At 31.3% G+C, this 23,173-nt stretch overlaps 1 protein-coding gene across 1 annotated transcript in view; it reads left to right on the top strand.

Annotated features, from left to right (window-relative positions):
- LOC124362458 (disks large 1 tumor suppressor protein-like) overlaps window positions 1–23,173 on the top strand; it is a 713,149-nt gene that overhangs the window by 683,899 nt on the left and 6,077 nt on the right. Inside the window, exons 13-19 of the mRNA XM_046816976.1 lie at window positions 647–896; window positions 2,396–2,498; window positions 4,592–4,636; window positions 9,213–9,296; window positions 18,392–18,541; window positions 20,204–20,376; window positions 20,783–20,892. Of these exons, the coding sequence (XP_046672932.1) occupies window positions 647–896; window positions 2,396–2,498; window positions 4,592–4,636; window positions 9,213–9,296; window positions 18,392–18,541; window positions 20,204–20,376; window positions 20,783–20,892 (915 nt within the window). The remainder of the gene's footprint in view (window positions 1–646; window positions 897–2,395; window positions 2,499–4,591; window positions 4,637–9,212; window positions 9,297–18,391; window positions 18,542–20,203; window positions 20,377–20,782; window positions 20,893–23,173) is intronic.

Raw genomic sequence — 23,173 nt, forward strand, 5'->3', positions numbered from 1 at the left:
TCAGGTAAAATGAAACAATAAGGTCAAGCAAGCGCAAATCAATATACAACAATGTGTTTGCCTATTTCAAACAATTTTACAGAAGTTCATAGCACTGAGAAGAAGTAAAATATAGGTGCACCACACAATACATGTATTGCACATCAGATAAGGTGAGAGACTGATGGAAAAATCAATATTGGCACACAACGTAACATTGAAACAATAACAACACAGATAGCGGTGGTTGGTAGGGTGAGGGAGGGTATGTCTTCATTTTATTGCATAAGCAGATTTTTTAAGTCCATACATAGACATCACTGCTGCCTGATCTGGCAACATCAGCAACACAATCTCAAAAAGCAAAAGCTTAGATGTTCCAAACCTTATAGATAATTGAGTCAATGGGTAATTAAACAGTCATTATGAAACTAAATAGAACTTTTATAGTTGCACAATAGTTAAATATAATATCATATTAAATAATAAAAACAACCCCCAATGAATTGAACAGAATTGTGGTTTAAATTGTACACAATGAGTTAAAAATGTACTGTATTTTTTCTTCCTGGTTTTAATATATTTTGTAATCTTGTTTATTGTCAAGGAATTAAGTGGTTTTTTGCAACTGTTTGAATTGTGAGATGTTAATAATTGTTATTGACAGGGCCCTGTTCGACTATGACCCCCTGAAAGATGATGGGCTGCCGAGTCGGGGCCTGGCATTCCACTACGGGGATATCCTGCATGTGACCAACGCAAGCGACGACGAGTGGTGGCAGGCACGTCGCGTGCTGTGGAGTGGTGAGCAGGAGGGTCTCGGCATAGTGCCGTCCAAGAAACGCTGGGAGCGCAAGCAACGTGCCAGGGACAGGACAGTCAAGTTCCAGGGCCACATGCCAGTCATGTTGGATAAGGTGGGTCTCAGGTTCCGCACTTAGCTTGAAGTTGGAATAAACCTTAGAAAAAGTTTAGGTGCAAGGATCAGTACAGTTAATATTCATTTGTCTTACTGAAAGTAAAGTGAGAAATATATACGATCCAGTAACTAGATTTATTTAACTCAGATAATAGCCTGTCAGATGATTAGTATAAGGGACCGTTGTTTCAAAACTATTGTGAAATTTCCTCTGACTAAATATCTCTGCAGTCTGCTGAAGAGATCGATACCATTTCTAGCTGAATTTAACTTAATTTTTCATTTTATTAAATTTTAGGCTATCAGCTCAGTTAGTTTGAGGTGAACATGAGAAATGTATATAAGGTAGTTTACAGTATAAAAAGAAATGCACAGCAGTTAATCTGTATTTTTACATTACAAATTTTCAATTTACTACAATGCTGTCAAAGAATGTGTGATAAAATTATGAAAGATGTAAATAATCATCATTTGTGGAGCTATATTAGACCATGAGATATTGCCAAATTTGAAATATAATTAACTGGCTCCTCAATTTTTCTTTCTGTATTAAATTAAATCTCATAATTTAGCATTAACAATCTCTGTTCAGAAATATAGTGCTAACCCAGTCCAAATAAATATAGAAATTGGAACAATGTTTTCTAAATATTCTAATTCTGAAAATATCAATTACAATATACAATGCAATGTAAATAATTGTCTGATTACAAAACTGAGTAATATTTTCACCCATTACATTATAGTCAAAGAGTATTTGGTCATAAACAATATTTACAGATAAACATTTTCCAAAAACATGTTCAAAAAACATTATTTGCTTAAAGAAGGATCAAAATATAAATATCTTTACAAGGAACCCCATTCCTACTTTTAACATCACAATAATACTTGAGGAAAAAATAAAGTGAACTTGATGAATTTTTTTTTTTTTTTCTTATTTAGTATATATATATATATATATATATATATATATATATATATATATATATCGTATGGGGGACAAAGGCAGCTATCCATAAATAAATAAATTAAAAATTACAATTATTAAAAAGTACGTAAGAACAAAGTTCTTGAGTCATAAATTAAGAATAATATTAAGATCTCCCGTCACAAAGCTAAATCCAAATTACTGAGCCAGTTTAGAGACCCATCCTCTAAACCACTTAGACCAGCCAGACCACCAGAAAACAATCGCAAAGGGCAGTCGTTTACAATGTGCTCCATTGTCTGAGAGTTTGCGCCACAATCACACGTCTGGTCGTCAGTAATACCCCACTTAAATTTCCAGTGATTGCTTCTCCCAACCCCAGTTCGGAAACGATTCAATAAAACCCATTCCTTTCGAGGAATTTCCAAGCCACCCGCTTCTTTCTTAGGATCGGATGTCAAGAACTTGTTCCGTCCATCGAATGATTCCCAGGATGACCTTATTTAGTGCTATTTAATTGTTCAATCATAATTGTTTATAAAATCCTGCATTGTGTAATGTTTCAGCAATCAACATTAGACAGAAAAAAGAAAAACTTTTCCTTCAGTCGAAAGTTCCCCTTTATGAAGAGTAAAGACGACAAATCAGAGGATGGTTCAGATCAAGAACGTAAGTAATATGTTTTGTAATAATTGTAGTTAACTAATTAAAATCTTCGGTAAAAGTATAAGTTTGAAGTAACCGTAGATCAATTATTAACCTTACTTAAACCATTAAAATTGATAACTGTACTGTAAACTTCACAAAACTGATTATTGAATTGGAAAATGTTATATTCACCATAATGTATTATACTCTATTATTAGTGTAACACAAATATAATTTTAGTGCCCTGAAAAGTTGTGTTCTTTTATCAAGTTTCAAACTGTTTCCTTTTGCCTATTGGATTGTTTTAATTTAAATGTTAGCACTTTGTGTTTGATACCCTAATGTTGATGAAACTAACTGAAACCCCTTCACAACTAAGTGGAATGCATGCTCTGCATGTATGTAACGTTTGTTTAGCAGTGGACAGGTTAAGGTGATTTGTCGATATTGTGTTTGTTGATTTTATTTTTGTATATTAACATACATGTATTTCTGTTTAATTTTTTGTTTGAATCTGAACTAATATAAGTGCCCTTACCACTATTAAGTAAATTTTCAATGACCAATTTTTATTTGATTCAAAAATTTAAGCCACATATGGCTTCAAAACTCTGAAAAATGGGTATAATGTTAAAATTATGGTTTCATTTCCTCCTGAAATTTGTTCGACCTTCAAAATTGCCACAAGTTCCAAGTTTTGTTTGGGTATGTAAACTTTAATAAATCTTCAAAAACCTAAAAGAATGAGGAGAGTATTGTTCGTTAAATAAAATAAATTCATTCCTATTTCAGCTGAGAACAAATCTGTAATTTGTTTTTCCAGTGTGAAGAGCTTTGAACAGTTCATATCCATAATGAAATTTGGTGAAGTACCATATAAAAATGAGGAATTACAAACTAACAATAAACTTTTTATTAATAACATGAACCTGTTTATCACAGAAGCACCCTTTGTTTCTTACTTTGCACTTATTAACAGCTATCATTGAACTGTTTTCGTCAACTCCACGTTATAAAAGCACATTTTGTCCATGTATCTCATAGATCTCAGAAGGTTTACTGACGAAATGTGATGAGTTATTTGATGGATCGGGGCACTTCAATTTGGTGAACGTAAAAGTGAGCATGATGACAAACAAAGTGGTTCTTCTGTTTTATGTTATTGACGTGTGTTTTTGCTATTAAGGAACAAAATTTAATAAAGCTGCCATACTTTTACTTATATTCTCCTGACTGGGATCAGTATGTTAAAATCTGATTTGTATGTTATTCCAGTCTATACATCTGCTCCATTTGCTGTATACTTCATGATCCTCATTAGGGTTAATTAAGAAAACTAGAAAGAGCCATAAGGACCTAACATTTAAATGTTTATATGTTCAGATGGAGTATTTCTATAAAATTCTGCTGTATCACCAGTCTAAGACAGTGGCATTATCAACATTGATTTTTGCTAGTAGATCTTTTCTACTCTGTGCCATTCTCCCTCCATTAGATATACCCAAATTGTTAAAATTAAATATGTTTTGCGATATGCTATACATTTCCATTTCTATTATATTTTAGGTTTTTCATGCCTGTTCAAAACAGTACTTATATTTTAACTTTCCATAAATTTTAGAAAAAATTAATTGATTTTAGAAGAATGTTTTCTTCTTAGTGATTAGAAATAAAAGTTTACATTTTTGGTCTTGTTACTTTAATGAATTCCTATTATTTGATATTTATCTGGCTTGTAAATTAAAAATTAAGTTTCATTCTTGTCTCAAATTAACAGTTTTTATTACATTGATTTTATAGCAAATTATTAGTAAATTTCCTTATACTCTATTTACCAAGTAATTAAGAAGAAACGTTTTATTGTGCACTTATTATGTGGCGTGCATTTATTTCTGAGTATATAATTGTTTTTTCTAACTGAATAAAATTAATTTGCATTTTTTTTGGTGATGTTTGAAGACTAACTTAATTCATTAACAGTCACAAATTCAAAATTTCTTACAGTAGTTTACTAATTAACAGCTAGTTTTACGTATTACAGTTGAATGCTATGTGCCTGCTCTGTTGTGTTGTACCTGGTTTTTGTCTTTTTCTATCTCTCTCTTTCCCCCCAGCATCCCCAAACACTCCGAGCAACGAAGGCGATTCTACTTCTTTGCGTAAGTATACTCATCAGCTCCTTACTCTTAAGTTTTTTACTATAAAGATGCATCAGTTTTTCAATTTTTGCTATTATGGGCATTTAGCATTTATTCATGGGTTGGTTGTTTGCGGAAATGCTAATAATGATTTTATTTTGCTGTTTTGATCCTCTTTAAATGGTGTTGGCACTAATTAAGTCATTATTTATACTATGGTAAAGGGTAATATAATGCAGTATTAACTGTTTTAAATAATTAATTAGCATTAAAAATTTCAGGTAATCTCTTTAGATAAACAATAGTTTGTTATAACTAAAGGTTATTACAAATACTGTACTAAAGGTACCAAGAAAACAGTTTGAGTGATAGAAAAATATGAAACATTTGAAGTCTATGACACAATTCATTCTCAAGATTTTCTCGAGTAATAGATTTTGGTAATGCTCAGCCAAATCCCCTAGAGGAACATTCATCGTAATTGGAATTGATTTAGTCTGTGTAGAAATGAAGTTTCATACAAAATTAAAGTTTATATGAGAAAATGTTCTCAAAATATAGTGCGGACATACAGTCATAAGAGAAATTGTGCTGCAGCCCTCTGAGTTACAGGCTTCACCAATGCTCAGCCAATCATTAATATCCATATACAAGGGTCAATTCACAAACTAAAAATGGAAACAATAAGTTTAAGGGCCAAAATAAAGTTATGCACCGGTTTTGTATTAATGTTATTAACATTGTTTTATAACAACCAAACCTGAAACAGATAGCATTTGCTAGTTACAAAGAGCAAAAGCGAGACTGCACAAGGTAACTGATAATTCATAAATTTTTAACTAATGCACGTTTTTATACTTCCCTGTGTTACATGTAATGTAGCATATGATTTGCTTAAAATGCATGATGTCTGATACGTTTTTATGTGTGTAATGTGAAGCATGAGGAATGATATATGTTTTTTACTTCACATTTGTCAAATATTCTTAAGTATCTGTCAGGCATAGCTAAAGGTACCTGGCTTATGGAATAGATTCGCTGAGGCTCCGACAAATGCTTAGTCAATCGATAATACCTTAGACACAACTAGACAAAGCTTAGCTTTTAGAATAGTACCAGAGGTGGTTTGTGCTATAGGTTCACTAGGACCCCTTACAAATGTTAGTCAATCTGTAATACTTTAGATACTAGACACTACTGAACAAAGCTTAGTTTTTAGAATAGTACCAGAGGTGGTTTGTGCTATAGGTTCACTAGGACCCCTTACAAATGTTAGTCAATCTGTAATACTTTAGATACTAGACACTACTGAACAAAGCTTAGTTTTTAGAATAGTACCAGAGGTGGTTTGTGCTATAGGTTCACTAGGACCCCTTACAAATGTTAGTCAATCTGTAATACTTTAGATACTAGACACTACTGAACAAAGCTTAGTTTTTAGAATAGTACCAGAGGTGGTTTGTGCTATAGGTTCACTAGGACCCCTTACAAATGTTAGTCAATCTGTAATACTTTAGATACTAGACACTACTGAACAAAGCTTAGTTTTTAGAATAGTACCAGAGGTGGTTTGTGCTATAGGTTCACTAGGACCCCTTACAAATGTTAGTCAATCTGTAATACTTTAGATACTAGACACTACTGAACAAAGCTTAGTTTTTAGTGGTGGTATGTGCTAAAGGCTTACTGAGGTCCCTTAAACATTTTTAGTCAATCTATAATACCTAAGAAACAACTAGACAAAGCTTAGTTTTTAGAATAATACCAGTGGTGGTATGTGCTATAGGCTCACTGAGGTCCCTTAAAAATGCTTAGTGAATAAAAATTATTTACACCTAACTTAGTGTTTTAGAATAGTACCGGTAGTGTAAGCAATCAGAAAGTTCTTGTTCTGTCCTGAACATGAGTCAGTCCATATTATCAAGTAATCGATTTCACAAAGTGTAGGGTTAAGTGTAGTTGCTGTGTCTTCTGACCAATTGCAAAATAAGATCCTGAAGATGTACTATGTATTCCCAAAACATATTTTTCCCTTTTAAAATGCTTTGGATGTAGTACAACCTGGAATAGTTAGATGCAAATACATGGTTACAAATGACGTTTTGGCATAGGATTTTGTAGACTCATTAATATTGTGCCTTGAAAGCTGCATTTAACATTCAACATGTTTTTCAGTACATTTTCTAGAGTCGCAAGTACTGCAAGTATCGCTCTTTATATTTGAAAATGACAAATTGCACTCTATAACAAAAATAGATTAATACATAGATTCTTTTATAAGAACATTGTCTGGAACATTATCAAACATACATTTTTCCACATATAGTTTATGCATTTATGGCTAAGCCAGTAAGGCTGACAGATATTGTTTATTTGTATTATTATTCCCTGAGTAGTGAGAGCACAACTGGAAAGTATATTATATGTGACATAATATAACACATTATAATCTTTTTTTTCTTATTGTGTTTTCCAAATTTGCCTGGGTTAAGAGTTGAAACATCAGGTTTGATTTTGCCCTGAAAGAACTGCATCTTGTAATGTAAAGATAAAAAAGCATTTTTGCAAAATGATTCATTCCCCCATTTATTACACCTTTTTTAGGACAGGCCTGTCCCCATAAGCCACTGGCCTTATGGATCTTTTCAAAAATAATAAGGAGGAGAGTTAATACGGAACAAGGCCTATGGTACAAATAAAAAGTACTACGTCACAGACAGGATTTGAACCTACGCTATCTCTATCTTAGACCAAATTTGACGCTGACGCCTTAGACCACCCGGCCATCAGGTCTTATTGTATTTGTATTAAGAGGGAATTTAGTTTTTAGAGGCTTTTTCTGAGATGTTTTGCAGTAAACTTTAAAATAGACTTTAAAAGAGTAACTTTGTTTCATTTACATCAAGCTTATAGTAATTGTTAAAAATTTTATTTATCTGTTGCAAATTAAATATATCTGAACGCTTCAGTTATATTCTTTGGAACACAGGTTTCATGTATTAATATACTTACTTGGCATTATAGTAGGATTATCTTTTTGTGAAATATAGCTCTCCTCTCTTTCGGGAATACTTCTGTTTCTTCAGAAGAGGTCCATTATATTCTAAATCTTCAGCAGATATATATACTTACTCTTGCTATAACATTTTTTGTAGCACAAGAACTCTGGTTATAGTCATTGTTTGTGAATGTTACTTTTTTAAAAGCACCAGGCTTACCTATATTTACACAAAATATTTTACCTTGGTATGGTTCAGATGTTTCTGGTATCTTGTCCAAAGAAGATTGACTTATTGTCTTCACTATCATCACTGATGTAGTGTTCATAGTTTGGAATGTATTTATCACTTGAGGAGACATTAAAAAAGTCATCCTCATCCGAGACGTCTTCTTGAAAATAAAAAATGTAATCCACTTTAATATTACAAAGTAAAAGTTTGCTTGTTTGGACTTTCATCAAGCAATGCAATATCAGAGTGGGAATTAGGTATATGTGCTAAAATAACACATAACACCTTCACCAATGACAAAAACTCGATTTTCCAAAAAAATGTTATGACCTCTTTATCCTCTAAGGCCTTGAATGTTTTCTAAGGGTTGTGGTTTTATACTAATTATTTAAGGTAATAACATTTTTTGAACTTTTCTTAATTCACACTTTATTACTATTTTTACTTTAAAATTTAGTAATTGAAATAGTAATACTTATGTAGCAATAGTAAAAATGCATTATTCCATACATTGTAAATCAAACATTTTAATGAATATTTTCTAAGTTGTAATTTAACATAATAATAAACTGTAATTTTCTTGTGACAAGTCTGTATGGCACTGTTTACCATGTGTTTATTACCTGACTTATTTAAGCCTTATTTTTCTCAATTAGTTGCAGTATTGTTTCTCGACTCTTGTCTAAAGACAGGAACTAAAAAATTAAAAGGTTAAAAATATTAAAATCACTACACAATTTAAACACAATTGAATAACCTGCTAAATGTATTGTCTAAATAAAAAGAGCTTCAATTATCACCTCACACAAGTCAATGTTTAAACAAAATTTAGTTCACTCAAAATGAATGAGCAAATGTTGAAGAAAAACAAATTCAAACAATCTACATATGCTGTATAGTTTTTTACCTCTTGACTATCCAAATTCTTGTAGACAATTATGACATGTTCACCGGCACAGCAGCATCATATAAGGTTTCCATCATATGTGTTTAATGTGTGTTTTATTTATGTTTAATTCATTTTATGTGTTCTAATTTTAACTTTTATGATGAATTGCCATAACAAAGGACATAACACTTACTGTATTATTGTGAAATCCTGTTTAGACCAAATGAATACTTGAAATTTATGTACGATTTAACATTTATTTCTATAAATCAGAAATAAATCATTTCCTTAACAAGATTAATGTACATTGCTTCCTGTATTTGTCTAGCTCTTTCTTTCTTGGTATTGAACTTGATATGATCACATCTGCTTTAGTCTCATTGTATTTAATGAGAAGACCATCCTGCCGTCCAATCAGCCCTGAATATGTTTCGTCACAGCAGTGCTCCGATTGTTAATGTGTTCTGTTTTGTTGCAGCTTTCATGCTTTGCTACACCCAAGACGATCCTAGCTCAGAAGGTATTAGCTTAAGCAGCATTAGCTTTATAGAAATACTTATTGGTAAGGATCACTTCATTATCACTTTGGTGTGGTTTGACCTGTGTGCCTAACCCCACCCTTAGTACCGAATGTTCTGTTGTCAGTAACGACAGTGCAAGAGCACGTTCTAACCACCCAGATGTGTGACCCTGTGTTTTTCCTGCCAGACCGAAATGAGTTCCCTAGAGTGAAATGATCTAGTGAATGTGAAATGGTAGTTTGGACTGGGTCTGCGAGGCATTTCCAAGTGTTACATATGGTTCCAAAGCATTCTAAATTTGCGGTGTAATGAAAATTTTGGTACGGTGTGATTAAAAGAACTATAATTAGAAGCAGTATCAACTTAAATTAAAAAAACTACATTACTTATTTTTTTACTCAATCGTACTAAAAACCAAGATATAAAGTTTTGTACTGTAATCCGAAACAATCATTATAGAATGCCTAATAATAATTTTGTATAATGAAAACAATTTTTTTTACAGTATTATAGATTGGGAACAATTGTGGTAAACTAAGGTTTCCAGTATTTCTATTTATGTACAACTATAAATTTGCTTTACTCAGTAAATAATTTAAATTTATTAAAAAAATCTTATTTTAGTTAATGAAAGGGATTTTAAAATCTGTCTTAAGCTTTAGTACATTAATTGGAAATGGGTACAGAAATTTCTCTTCTTAGGATAGGAAATCTGAGATCTATAATTTAGTGAATTCTAAAACTAGAAATACTTATAATAAATCCACAATGAAGAGTGGGAAATTGAAAGGCAGATTTTCTTTAAAGCTTTGAAATAATACACATTTACATGTTTTCAAGTTGTGTAACATTTTGAAGGAACAAGTATTATCTAGTTGCAATAAAACACTTATGGTTACAAAGAGGAAAACTCAAGCCCAGTTTTGTTAATAACTGGGGCTTTGTGAAGGTTAGTCCTCTGTGGGTTTTTTGTCTGCTGGTAAGATCAGCACAAGTACGAGCACATACTGTGTGTATATTACACAGTGTTTATTTTATTGTGTTTTTGAAAGTGATCATTTTTAAATTGATTTTAGTGAATACTTAGTTGAGTAATAGTTTATATACAATTACATAACTAATATAACAACAAACAAAAACTCATAAAAACTTATTTAGTGTTTTACTGTAGAAAAGATTTTACTTCTGAAAGTATTCATATAAAATTGAGAAACATTGGAATCTAAATAAAAAATTATTACTTGAATAATATTGACAAGCTATCTGTTTAATGAATAAACTGATGCTAATTAGAGTTTATAAGATCCAAGCATACTGTATGTAGGATTAGCCAATAACTGTATCAGAAAAACATGACAAATGATACACATAAAATATAATCATACATGTAATTAACACATTATTTCTGAGGGTTGTTCTGATTTCCATTGTAACAAAATACTATACAGGACACTCATTCTCATTCTAGGCATTATTCATGTTGTATTAAGGATTTTGGCCATTCTCTATCAATACGTGTGAGAAGAAAGCCATTTCCATATGCAACAAAATATAAACCATTTAGCAATAAATGATGATTAAACATAGTGTGAGAACATGCAAAATGAATTTCTTATGTAGTTGTTTTTCTTTCCAATAGGAAAGCTTATTTTGACGAAGACTAGTAAACTAAACAATTGTAATTAAAGTATGTGACGTAGATGACAGTTGTTAAAAAATTTAAAAACTTTAAATTAAAAACAAAGGAGTATTAAAGGGATATTGATGACATGGAAAATGACTATTTAAATTACACATCACAACTTTTCTTGCTTATAAACTTGGTGAACAGCCATGGCATTTTTCACTTAAAAAACGGTAAAGAAAATTTTTCACTGTAATTTAAAAGGTATATGAGACTCTGAGGTCCTTCCATAATTGTTATATGTACTGCAATTAGCTTCAAGTGAACCATTTTTTTAAACACAAACTCTCAAACTTATTCAAGGATACAGTTTACTCTCAATAATTATGTAAAATTTTGTGTACATATTTACAGACTTTCTTTTTAATTACTGAAACGGTCTTTGAACCCATTTGAAGTTTCTACAATTTCTTAGATGTCTAGTTCCTAAATAAGCTAGGGTTAAAATCATATTTGACCCATAAGCAATCTCATTCATTTTTATCACATTGAGGTTCTCATGGTCCGGTGCTACAAAGACTCCAGTTGTCTTCTAGCAAGTCTAGCATTTCACAGCTTTATTATTGGCGATGGGAAATTTTTTGGTACTCCCCCAGTCTTATAATAAACAGAAACTACACTAACAGTAACTATCTTAACTTTGTAAATATGTTTTGATAGAAATTTAATACTTTACCAAACGTGACTGGCTGATAACTAACACAGTGACCTAGTTATGTTGTTAATATTGTTTTAACTTGTTGTCTCGTAATGATAACTAATAATCATTGTGATTTTTCTTTGTGAGCTTATTTGAAGTATTACTAAGATTTGTATTGCCTGTTGTAAATATGTATATACGATTCAAAAGTGTAATACCACACATAATAAGCAAGAAAATAAAAATCAAATTATTGTCTTCATGATGAATAAAACTTCCATCAGTTCAAATATTTAGCAATAACATCTTAGATCAGTTGAAACAGAAACTTAAATATAGATGGGTGACATGTTTTACTGTCTATAAATAGATCAAATATTCAATATTTAGAACTTTTCATAAAACTAATCAAGAAATTATATTATATTTCAAATATCCAACCAAGTTTGAATATTCTAATATATTTGTTGAAGTGTTTCTAAAGTAAGTATTTTTGTTGTAATATCACTGTAATAACAGTTTATATTACACAATACCTATAATTTTATATAAAGCAGCAAAAGGTTTGTTACTATATTTCTATAAGCATATTTTATTATGAAACTAATCAAGTTTTTATAACTTAAAATATTAAAATTAAAAGGGATTGAAAATCAACCTCTAAATGTAATAAAAATATAAGCAAATACTTTGAACTAGTTTATAGAATTTAGGAGAACCAACACTCAACAGTCAACCATGTCTGTTAATTCTCTATTTTATGTACGGTATTTTTTGTAAAGTTTTTCCAATCTTCCAAAGGAGATATTTGAATATTTGAGAAGATTGTCAGTGATGGTCAGCATTAAAATATCAGCATGGTTTAGTGTTATTGAATGTCATCATTATTTGTACTTTGCTTGTTGGTTTCTTTGTCATGCGCATTTGAAGTTTGTGTCACTTAAAAAATATTCCTATTGCACATTGTAAAAAGTGTACAGAAAAATATTAAACTCTTGGAAGTAAAGTTGATGATTTGGAGCTAGATAGCTATAGGTAATTTAATTCACAGAATAGAATCAAATGTTTAATTTAACTGATAATTTTGCTCTACTCAAAATATTTATATATTTTGAACAAATAACATAATAAACTATAAATAAAAATAATTTGGAAGTCAGTTACTCAATCCATGCCTGCTTTAAAAAAATTCTAATATAATATACGTCCAGGGTTCTATTGGTTATATTGTTGCCATGCTACTGTACATATACTCCACACATGTATTGTGTAAATCAACCCTACTTAAATTATAGCTTGATTGTGTAGAATTATGTAATGTTTAAGTAGTATTTAATTATTTCATTGACATTTAACTTTATGTATTAATTCTATTGGAAAAATAATATGACCAGTATTGAGACTGTAAAAATATATATTAAAAGAGTTAATGTAAACTTCACTTCTGCAACTCAAATATATTATTAAGCCGAATTTCCCATTGTCTGGAAACGTACGTTACCCTGTATAATTTGAAGTTCTAGTTATGCAAAGTTAAATTCCAATCCATTTGCTTGTTTAACTCAAAAGTTTAAGATGAGACTCCATCAATCAATAAATCAATGCTCCAGAAAGCAAACCAAAAATCGCCAATCTGTTATAGGCGTTATAGCGTTCCCTCGCTATAGGCTGTAAATTTATATTCACTGCAGTATTCTTTACCATGCTTTATGATTTGTTATTGTACACGTTTGTGGATGTGTTACATTACCTGTCATGAATTTTACTCTATTTTCCGGTATATTTTCTTAGGGTACTTCCATATGCAGTGTGATGACAGGTATTCTATGTATGTTTGGTGTTCAGTTTAATGAATAATTACACAAGTTTATTGCCTAGCAACACAAACCTGACAAGTTCAGCAACCTTATGACCCTCTATTACTCTCAGACCAGCAATTTTTCCCTGTCACTTCAGGTTTTAATCATCAAAAGTCATCTGTTATTTATATTAATATGCTGGGTTTTAATGAAAGTGTGGTAATTTATTGGTATTTTAGTTAAAACATGACTGCTTGCTTATATATAGGATCTTAAACACCATTCCATTTATTAAACTACAATTATTATAACATTAAATAAGAAAATGTGTAAAATGATTCACATTTGCTTGAATAATAGGTTAACACTTGTTTTATAAAAGAAGTATTATTACTAGAGTACAAACTAAACATTTCAGTCTCTATAGTCAATATTGTCAAGATAATGAAAAAAATAAATAACAATTTTATTATAAATAAATGTTCTATCTTCATAATGTAAACTTCTCTATTTTGTACCTATTTCTTTTAAAATGTTAAAACAACAAAGTGCTGACAGTAAATGTACTGTTAATTATACAATATTACAGTAATGAAATGACATAGTTAAAATTCTATTGTACAGAAAAAAGAATAATAATACAGAAATAAACGAGGCATTGTCATTTCCTAGAATTAGGAAAAATTGTAGTTTATCAATATAAAGTGTTAATCCCTTTTTGTCTATTTCTGTGTTCACTTTTAATCTACTCAAACCACACTCATAGAGTGTCTGTTGTTGTAATATGCATTACCGTATTATTGTTGTATTTTCAAACACTTGTACAGAAGCATTTAGCATTTTTTAACTAATTAAAAATATTTACCAAAGTGAAAATTGTTTTATTTTATTATTGTTAAATTATAGTCTTTTTCAAGTTATGTACATTCTAATTTAGTCTGACTGTAGGCTACACTATGTCAGTAGCATGGCTAATAGTAGCGTTGAACTTTGTTCATTCTATTACCAACTAACCCTGGACAGACAGCAGTCACTTCTAGCTACTCATTTTTTCTTGTATCAGACCCAACAGATTAGATTTATAAGCTTTTATAGAAAAGTATATTTACAGAACGTAGTTTTAAACCAAGTGTCCTAACAGAATTAATTGTAATTTTTAATGCTTTCATAAATGTGCAATTTTTAACATTTTGAGTTTGGCCTTGACTTTAGAGACTAAAAGGTCAATATAATTAATCATTCTATTTTCACTGATTATTTACAAAACCTTCTTTTATATGTCTTTTTTATTTGTAGAATGAGTTCAATTTAAACAAAAAAATTTGAATTAACATTATGTATTTTATTATGTTAATTCAGTTTTATTTTTCTTAACCAGCCTTGATAATTTTTGAATGATTGGTTTTCCGTTTTACTTCATGTAACTCCCACATTTTATCATATTTTGAAGAAATATTTATAAATTATATATATGTAGCTAATTACAGTAATTTTATTTTTTATTGATTTTATTTTGCATGTTTTTTGTACAACTATAACGAGTGTACATAGCAGACCAAGAACAGTGTTATCTAAATAATTTTGCTTTATTATCAGACAAATTTTTGTTTCATAAGTCCATGATTCCAAAAGCTAATTACTAGTACAATAGTTTCTTATAAAAAAGTTAAAAATAAAAGTTGAAATAAAAAGTTGGTGAAAAATAAGAGGACGTTCTGTAGTAGTACAAAATAAAGCTATATATTATCGACAAAATAAAATATAATTTATTATAAAAAGAATAGAAGAATAATGTATTATAATATTAACAGCAGACGTAAAATTGTACACTGCCCAACACAACATATACCAGACCATCTGAACCACTGATTGTAGCTGTATAAGAAGTGAAGATAGAAACTCCATTTCAACTGCAACTCCCAACTGTCTGTGGTCTGTGATAAAGAATATTCGATAAGATTATTTTGAACCCTCAGAAATCTGTAAGGGGTATTTTTGAGGTGTGGAGTTTCTGTAACATTTTAAAATGTAAAGGTGGTCCTGTGGTACCTCATATTAAAAGTCTCTCGGTCTCTCTTTGTCAGCTGATGAAGTGTGCATTGTTCTTCTGGTAAACAACCTATAATAATGTAGGTTTTGTAATTGTTGTAAAACTCGTACTAATTTTGAATCAGCCAAATCGGTACTGAACAAGTAAATGATAGGTAGGAAGAATTATGTTTGGTGTTTTTTACTCTTGCAACAGTTTTAATACTCAGTTTCTGAAACTTATTGTTTAGATTGTTATTTTATTTATTTAAATTTTAAAATAAATGCTTACACCAGTGCGAAGGTATTTGATATGTTGATGGTTTTGGGTAAGTGTTATCAAAACTTCACTGCAGCAGCTACATTGTACGCTGAACGCTTTCCTGGTGGACATCACTACTCACTAAAGATATTTCAAAGCTTAGCTGATCGTGTTTGAGAAACTGGAAGGGTGCATTGTGAGCACAACAAAAGTAAGAAGATTGCAAGGCCAGTTAGAAACAAAAACTCTGCCGATGTTTTAGAGGTTGCTCTACAAAATCCACAGGACTCAAGCTGAAGAATAGCGGCCTACTGGGTTGGGTCAAATGACAGTTTTGAGTATCCTTCATGAAAACAAGATGCACCCCTACAAGAATCTGTTGCATCAAGAGCTTAGTGAAGATGGGGGTTAGATCAACTATTGCTTATGGGCCCAAGAGAAAATGAATGAAGACCCTGACTTTTTAAATGATGTCCTCTGGTGTGACAAGGCGTCATTTAGAAGTAACAGCAAGATGAATCATCATAACATGCATTATTCGTCCTTTGAGAATTCACATTGGATGCGTGCAGTAGACAATCAAAGGTATTGGACACTGAACGTATGGTGTGGAAACAGAATAATTGGTCCCCACTTCTTTGAATGAAATTTAAATGGAGATATATACAGTTATTTCCTTAACAATGTCTTGCCTAACCAAGACTACCAAACCAAGACTGATGGGTCTTCCAAATGAAGTTGGACAAAGAATGTGGTTGCAGCAAGATGGCTCCTATCCACATCATGCTATCATTGTTTGTAATAGGCTTAATGAACAGTTTCCTGATGTATCGATCCAGATTTGATTACTACTACATTTGGAGGAGGTTGAATTGTATGGTTTATGCTACTAGAGCGGCCAGTAGACAGCTTCAGTGAGCGGGTGGAGCATTGCATTGGCTACATGTAAGGTGTTGATGACCTTGTTGAAGGACTTTTTAAAGTATTAGTAGTGCTCAATTGACCTGTCACAATGTATTGCATGGATAAAATGCTGTAAATAATTTGGAATTGTAATTTTTGCCTACAAAACCAAAATTGGCTTGAGATAAAACCAAAGTTCAAATACAAAAATAATTTGTTTTTTTACTACCCTTTAATTTTGTGTAATGCAAACCATACAGTTGCATTTAATATTTTTTAGTTATAAACATTTTAAATGTTCAAAATGTAAATAGTTTTTAAATGTCAAGTTTTTTTGGGAACTAAACTGTCTTGGTTGTCTGAACACCCTGTACATCTATAGGAAGATAAAATGAATACATTTCATTTTCATTATCTGTGTCAAAAGACGTTTAAAATGAGGTGCCACATGCTCCACATTTACATTTAAAACTTTCCCAAAAACAAAATATCCCCCATCCTAAAAAAATACCCATTACAAATTTGTTAGGAGGTTAACAATATATTTTTTTCAAATTCCTTGCCCACAACATGAGAGGGTTAAAGTTGAAATGGAGTTTTTACAATCACTTGTTATACCACTGCAACAATTGGCACAGTTGTCTGGTTCACCATGTATATTTAAAAGTTAATCATAAGAGTTTAATTGCTATATTTAAAAAATTAAACAAATGGAGTAATAAAAAAGATAATAACTGTCTTAATAAAATATACATAAATTGTAAAATATTTATTACAGGTGTAAAAGAATTATCTAATTTTTAGCTTTTAAGTAAATGAGTTTTAAGTACATAAAATGTTGATAGTGTACAGTGTAAAGTGTATGCATTGTTTTCTTTACTCTGGCTATGACTATGACTAAAGTTAGATATATTGTAATAGATTCAAAGTTATTTTTATTATACAATGTGGTTGGCTAATTTAACTTTTAATACATTTTTTATAATATTTATATAACTGGTATACTATGTGTTATCAATTTTGGCATCTAACATCATTGTCAGACACAAAGATAAACATCTGTAAAAATACTAAATTTGAAATTTAAAATCACTAAATAAAACATTTATAAAACACGGAAAATTATAGCTAAAGGAAAACACATCACAGACCGACCCGACTGTTAGATTAGGTAGGATCACTGACTGACTCATGCCTTCACTTTATAAAACCTAGTAATGTTATCCCATGACTAACTTATCATTGGTAATCTGTCAAATTATGCCAATTTCTCATCAAAACATTAAATTATTTTTATATTTGTTAATATTCATATTAATAATAATGTCATAAATACTGTGATTTCTTTATTTAAGGAGAATGGTAAATTTTTATTTTTTGTTTTGTTTGAGAATCAATCTCATTCTTTACCTGATCCTAACCTGTCAGTTAGTCTGTGATGTTTTGTTTTACCCGCCGTCATTGTTCTCGTTTTATAAATGTTTTGTGTTGTTTTATAAATGTTTTAAAATATAATCTTTTTTATATATTTTACTGTGAAAATGTTTTTATGGTGTTTTATGTACAGTATATTTAAGTGTATGAAAAAGTTTCGGTGTTAAAACCAGTAGTACATTGTTAAAAACACTATCAAGTGCCTATTTTAACAAAACTATTAGGTCAGTTGACCTTTTTTTAATTAGTCTTGTCAGTTTTGAAGACTAATTAAAAATGATTTAGTACTAGGATTACTTACTGTTGCATATTGATGTATTGGACATGAGCTGCATTGCAATACTGGTATGTGCAAATGTTAGAGAAGTAACAAGCATTGTGTGCAGGGACGGAAGAGGCGGTGTTGTCATACGAGCCAGTCTCACAACTGCAGATTGACTACACTCGCCCTGTCATCATCCTTGGTCCTCTCAAGGACAGAGTAAACGATGACCTCATCTCTGAGTTTCCTGACCAGTTTGGCTCCTGTGTCCCACGTGAGTTCCCGACTATTACTAACCTTTTGAGTGCTATGGCCATTTCTCAAAGTAATTTGCATAAAGTGCTGGGCCATATTCTTGAAAATTTGGAAGATTTTCATTGTTTTTGTTTTTCAGCAGTGATGAATATGATAAACATCCTTTTATTGTCTAAATTTAATAATTTACAAAAGTCATTAACAAATATTAAATAATTTTAAATAATTTGAAAAGTAATGTTTAGATCAATTTATACTATCATAAAAAAAAGCTGTAAAAATAACCAAACCTCATATGTCATACACTTTTTACAGCAAAAAAATTATAATATAGTAATAATACCTAAGTTGAAATTTTATCCTAAAATGCAATTACGTGAGACAAAGTTTATTGTAAAGGAACTATTCAATGTGTTTTAACCCTTATAAGGCCGACGGCTACCTATTGTAGCCGTCGTCAAAATAGCGTCGAAGGCCGGCGGCTACAATAGGTAGCCGTGATCATAATGGCGTTCGCGGCCGACGGCTACAATAGGTAGCCGTCCATTATTTCCGGTTTTCTGGCCAGTAAACTTTCCAAATGCCACCAAATATGATATTTTCTTGTTTGGGGTTAGATGGGCTTCATGAGTAAACGCAAACACTGCCGTTTCTTGCATCATTTCTATTATTATACATCTATGCATTTCGATGAAATCGTCTGTCTTACTACAACGGCGTTGTGGTGTATAGGTTAAAGTTGTTGTGGTTATAATTTGTTGATGCAATTCAGTAATTGTGTACAATGTTATAGGTATTTCTGAGTATTTGCAGTGAACTATTAAGTGTAAATATGAGCAAAAGAACGAGAGGCAAATCACCTACAAGTGAAAACACTTTAGTAAACAATTTACTTGCTAGTGGTACCGGTGTTCAGTTTTGTTACTAAAGAAACTTTTTATTTACCAAACAATGTAAATATGCCTAATAATAATAATTTTAAAACTTTTTAATTACTAACAGTGTTTTGTGTTTATTTTGTATGGATTCTTGTGAGTTGTATGAAGAAAAAAGATATTTTTTGTATAAACTGAAGACAAGACTAGCTTTTCTACAATTTTCACAAATAAGCTGCAGTTGCAGATTTTGAATAATTCGTGCCTACTTCACTTTTATTATTGATAAGCACTTGAAAATTGGCATGTTTGTTGTAAATAATATGTAGTTTTAGAAAATAAGTGTTAGTTGGGTGCAAAACAATCTTTTGTATTTTTTATGAGGTGTTAAAACCAAAAAAAGTAAATTACTCTTACAAATGTTACATACAAACATGTATGTAAAAAATATATTTTATTTTTTATCACCAACCTTATAGTTTCCTGTCTAAGCCTATAATTTTACAAATAAAATTAAAAAAAGAATTATCAGTTTTTACTAAGCAATATGGAAGTTACAGCTTATTTACTAAAACTATGCAAAAAGGAACAAAAATAGCCTGGCCTTCAAGGTACCTGAGCAATATCAGGAGCTGGCCTTTGAGACTAGTGCAACTCAATTGGTCATTGGCCTTAAAAGGGTTAACTAAAAACACAACATTTTATAACCAATTATGTTATTTTCACTGTCAGAAATTTCTTTTGCAAACTAAGTTTTGTTGTAAGATTGTTTTTTATGTTAGTACATTGCTGGGGTTGTTCCTCAGATACGACCAGACCTAAGCGGGAGTATGAGGTAGACGGGAGGGACTATCACTTTGTAGCCTCTCGGGAGCAGATGGAGCGAGACATACAAAACCACCTGTTCATCGAGGCAGGCCAGTACAATGACAACCTGTACGGCACTTCCGTGGCTTCTGTCAGAGAAGTCGCAGAGAAGGTGAGCCAATTTTATTTTGTAAATTAAAGACTACAATCGATATTTTAAAATGGTATTTCCACAGAGAGAATGTAAATTTTTACTTAGTTCTTTTATCTAGTAATTTGTGCTAAAAGTTTCCTATTAATACTCTATAAGAAAATTTATCTATAGGCCAAATAAGTTCTTGATAATGTAGTATTAAAAGTCATGCATTTTGACAGCAAATTAAAAGCAAGTACAAGGGAACAAGAGAGTCCAGGAAATTTGAAAGGAAAGGGCTATGTTAAACATTTTCCAATTTATTGTGATGGTCCAAAGCTAGTAATAGGAAGTCACTCTAATTTTACTTTGCATTTTTTTGTTAAAAATGTATTGTATTTTTAATTGAACTTTGTTGGTAAAATTTGGTTGTCTTATGCTTTAGGGCAAGCACTGCATACTGGACGTTAGCGGGAACGCAATCAAGAGGTTACAAGTTGCTCAGCTGTATCCCATCGCAGTATTCATCAAACCTAAGTCTGTGGAGTCCATAATGTAAGTGTATGTGTGTGTGTGTGGTGTTTGTATATCAATAAAACCGTCTGCTCGCAATATACCTCATCTCATATATAGTCAATGACAGTCTTAGTGTTAAACATCTGAACTTTACAGACAGTAAGATATTTATATAAATAGATTTGTGCTTTTAATTGCATTTTTAAAATACACTTTTTGAATTCTGACCTTTGCATAGATTATGTTTCATGGAACAAAACTGACTTAAATATAAACATTTACCTAAACATTTATACTTGTGATCATAAATAGTAGCACAATATTATACACAAATTAGAGTAATTTTGTGAAACATTCCATAAACAAAATTATAAAATGTACAGATATTTAAATAAAATCTTCCAACCATTGAATCTGTTTGTTGTCTTCAGAAATGTGCACTATATGTTTAAAATAATGTAACAGATAACAATATTCAGTAATAGTGCCATTGGTATTGAGGTCACAATGATTCAAATGTCATTCAAACAAACATATAAATCATTTGTATGTCAGCAAGTGAGTATATTCTTCAGATTAAAACTACTTAGTGAAAAAATATTTGTACAATTATTTCTTATATAATTCATTTTAGTAGACTATGTTTATTATTACAATATACTTGTCCTATCCAGAAAGTAGATTATGTTTCGCTCTGTAGCTACGAGTCAAAATTTGGACTACCCCGACCATTTTGATGTCAGGGCGTTTCTCTATTTAGTGGTTATCCAGTCATACTAGTGAGAGGTTACTGTCACTCTTTGTTTACAATAGCAGATTAAAATGTATGACGCAATTGAATCCTGCGAGTTGTGAAGTGCGCTCAGTAATACAGTTTTTGTTTGCTAAGCACAATAAACCAATTGAGATTTATCGCCAACTCTGATAGGTTATGGAAATGATGTGATTACTGAAGTTGGAGTGCGTCAGTGGTGCATTAGGTTTAAAAATGGCCGAACTAATGTGCATGATGAAGGATCGAAGTGGACAGCCAAGCATTGCGACAGATGACATTGTCTCTAAAGTTGATGAGAACATTAAGGAAGACCACTGGTTCAAATTAACAGAACTCACACTTACTTTTCCTCAAATTTTGTGCAAGATGGGTATCAAAAATTTTAAAAGAAACCCATAAAAATTTAGTGTATGGCTGCTTCATTGAAATTTTTGGATACTTACTTACTCGAAGATGATGACTCGCTGCCTGATAGAATCATTACAAGAGACGAGACTTGGGTAAAACGCATGAATTGTGAAGCCAAATATTACAGTCTATGGAGTGGGGACACACACACTCTCCCAAAAAACCAAGGAAATGCATGCCATCATTGTCCACACAGAATATTATGGCAATTGTTTTTTGGGGCAGGAAAGGAGTTCTTTTTGTTTATTTTTAGAATGTGGCACAACCATAAATTCTGCAAGGTATTGTGAAACCTTGCAAAATTTAAGGAAAGCAATACAAAACAAGCACAGAGGAAAGTTAAGTTCAAAAATTTTGTTTTTGCTCAAAAAAGCCCAACCACGTACAGCAAATCAGATTAAAGAAGTCCTAGATGCTTTTAAGTGGGATGTGTTTCCACATCCGCCTTGCAGTACGGACCTTGCACCTAGACTACCACCTGTTCCCAGCCATGAAGACCTGGCTTATGACGATGAAGACGTGGAACTGCGGGAGTTTGTGACTACCTGGTTGAAGTCTCAGGCAGCAGAATTTTATAACACTGGAATTTGAAAACTAGTAGACCGCATGATAAGTTCCTAAATTTGTATGGTGACTACATTGAAAAATAGTATTTTAGTATCACTTTCAAATGTATATAATACAATTTTAATACATTGTGAATTAGTTAATAAACTTCTCATCATCTTCCCTCACATAAACGAGAGCTGTACGCTCCAAGTAAATGCCTCCTATGAACCAATACACTTCTGTTGCATTTTGTTTTACGTCTTTGACAAAGAAAACAAAGCACTGCTAATAATTTTGGTCTCTCTTGATTTGTATCTGAGATGCAACTGAGCTTATTTTGTGAAAAAAAAAAAACATCCTAACTGACATTCATCCAGTACTTTGTGTCCAAACCAAGAATATTTTGCATCTGGACAATTCTCCGTTGGTGTGTTAGCCATTTACAATTTCAGCAGTCCCAAAAAACACTTAAAACAAACTTACCCAGGCTTCCTGAGGAACTTAACCATGCTTTTCCAAAGTGCCAAAGATTCTGCAGTTTTGTCCTGCATATTGTAGAGTTGATTAGAGTAGACTCTATGAAAGTTT

Source organism: Homalodisca vitripennis, chromosome 5 (assembly GCF_021130785.1).
Source record: "Homalodisca vitripennis isolate AUS2020 chromosome 5, UT_GWSS_2.1, whole genome shotgun sequence".
Lineage (NCBI taxonomy): Eukaryota > Metazoa > Arthropoda > Insecta > Hemiptera > Cicadellidae > Homalodisca > Homalodisca vitripennis.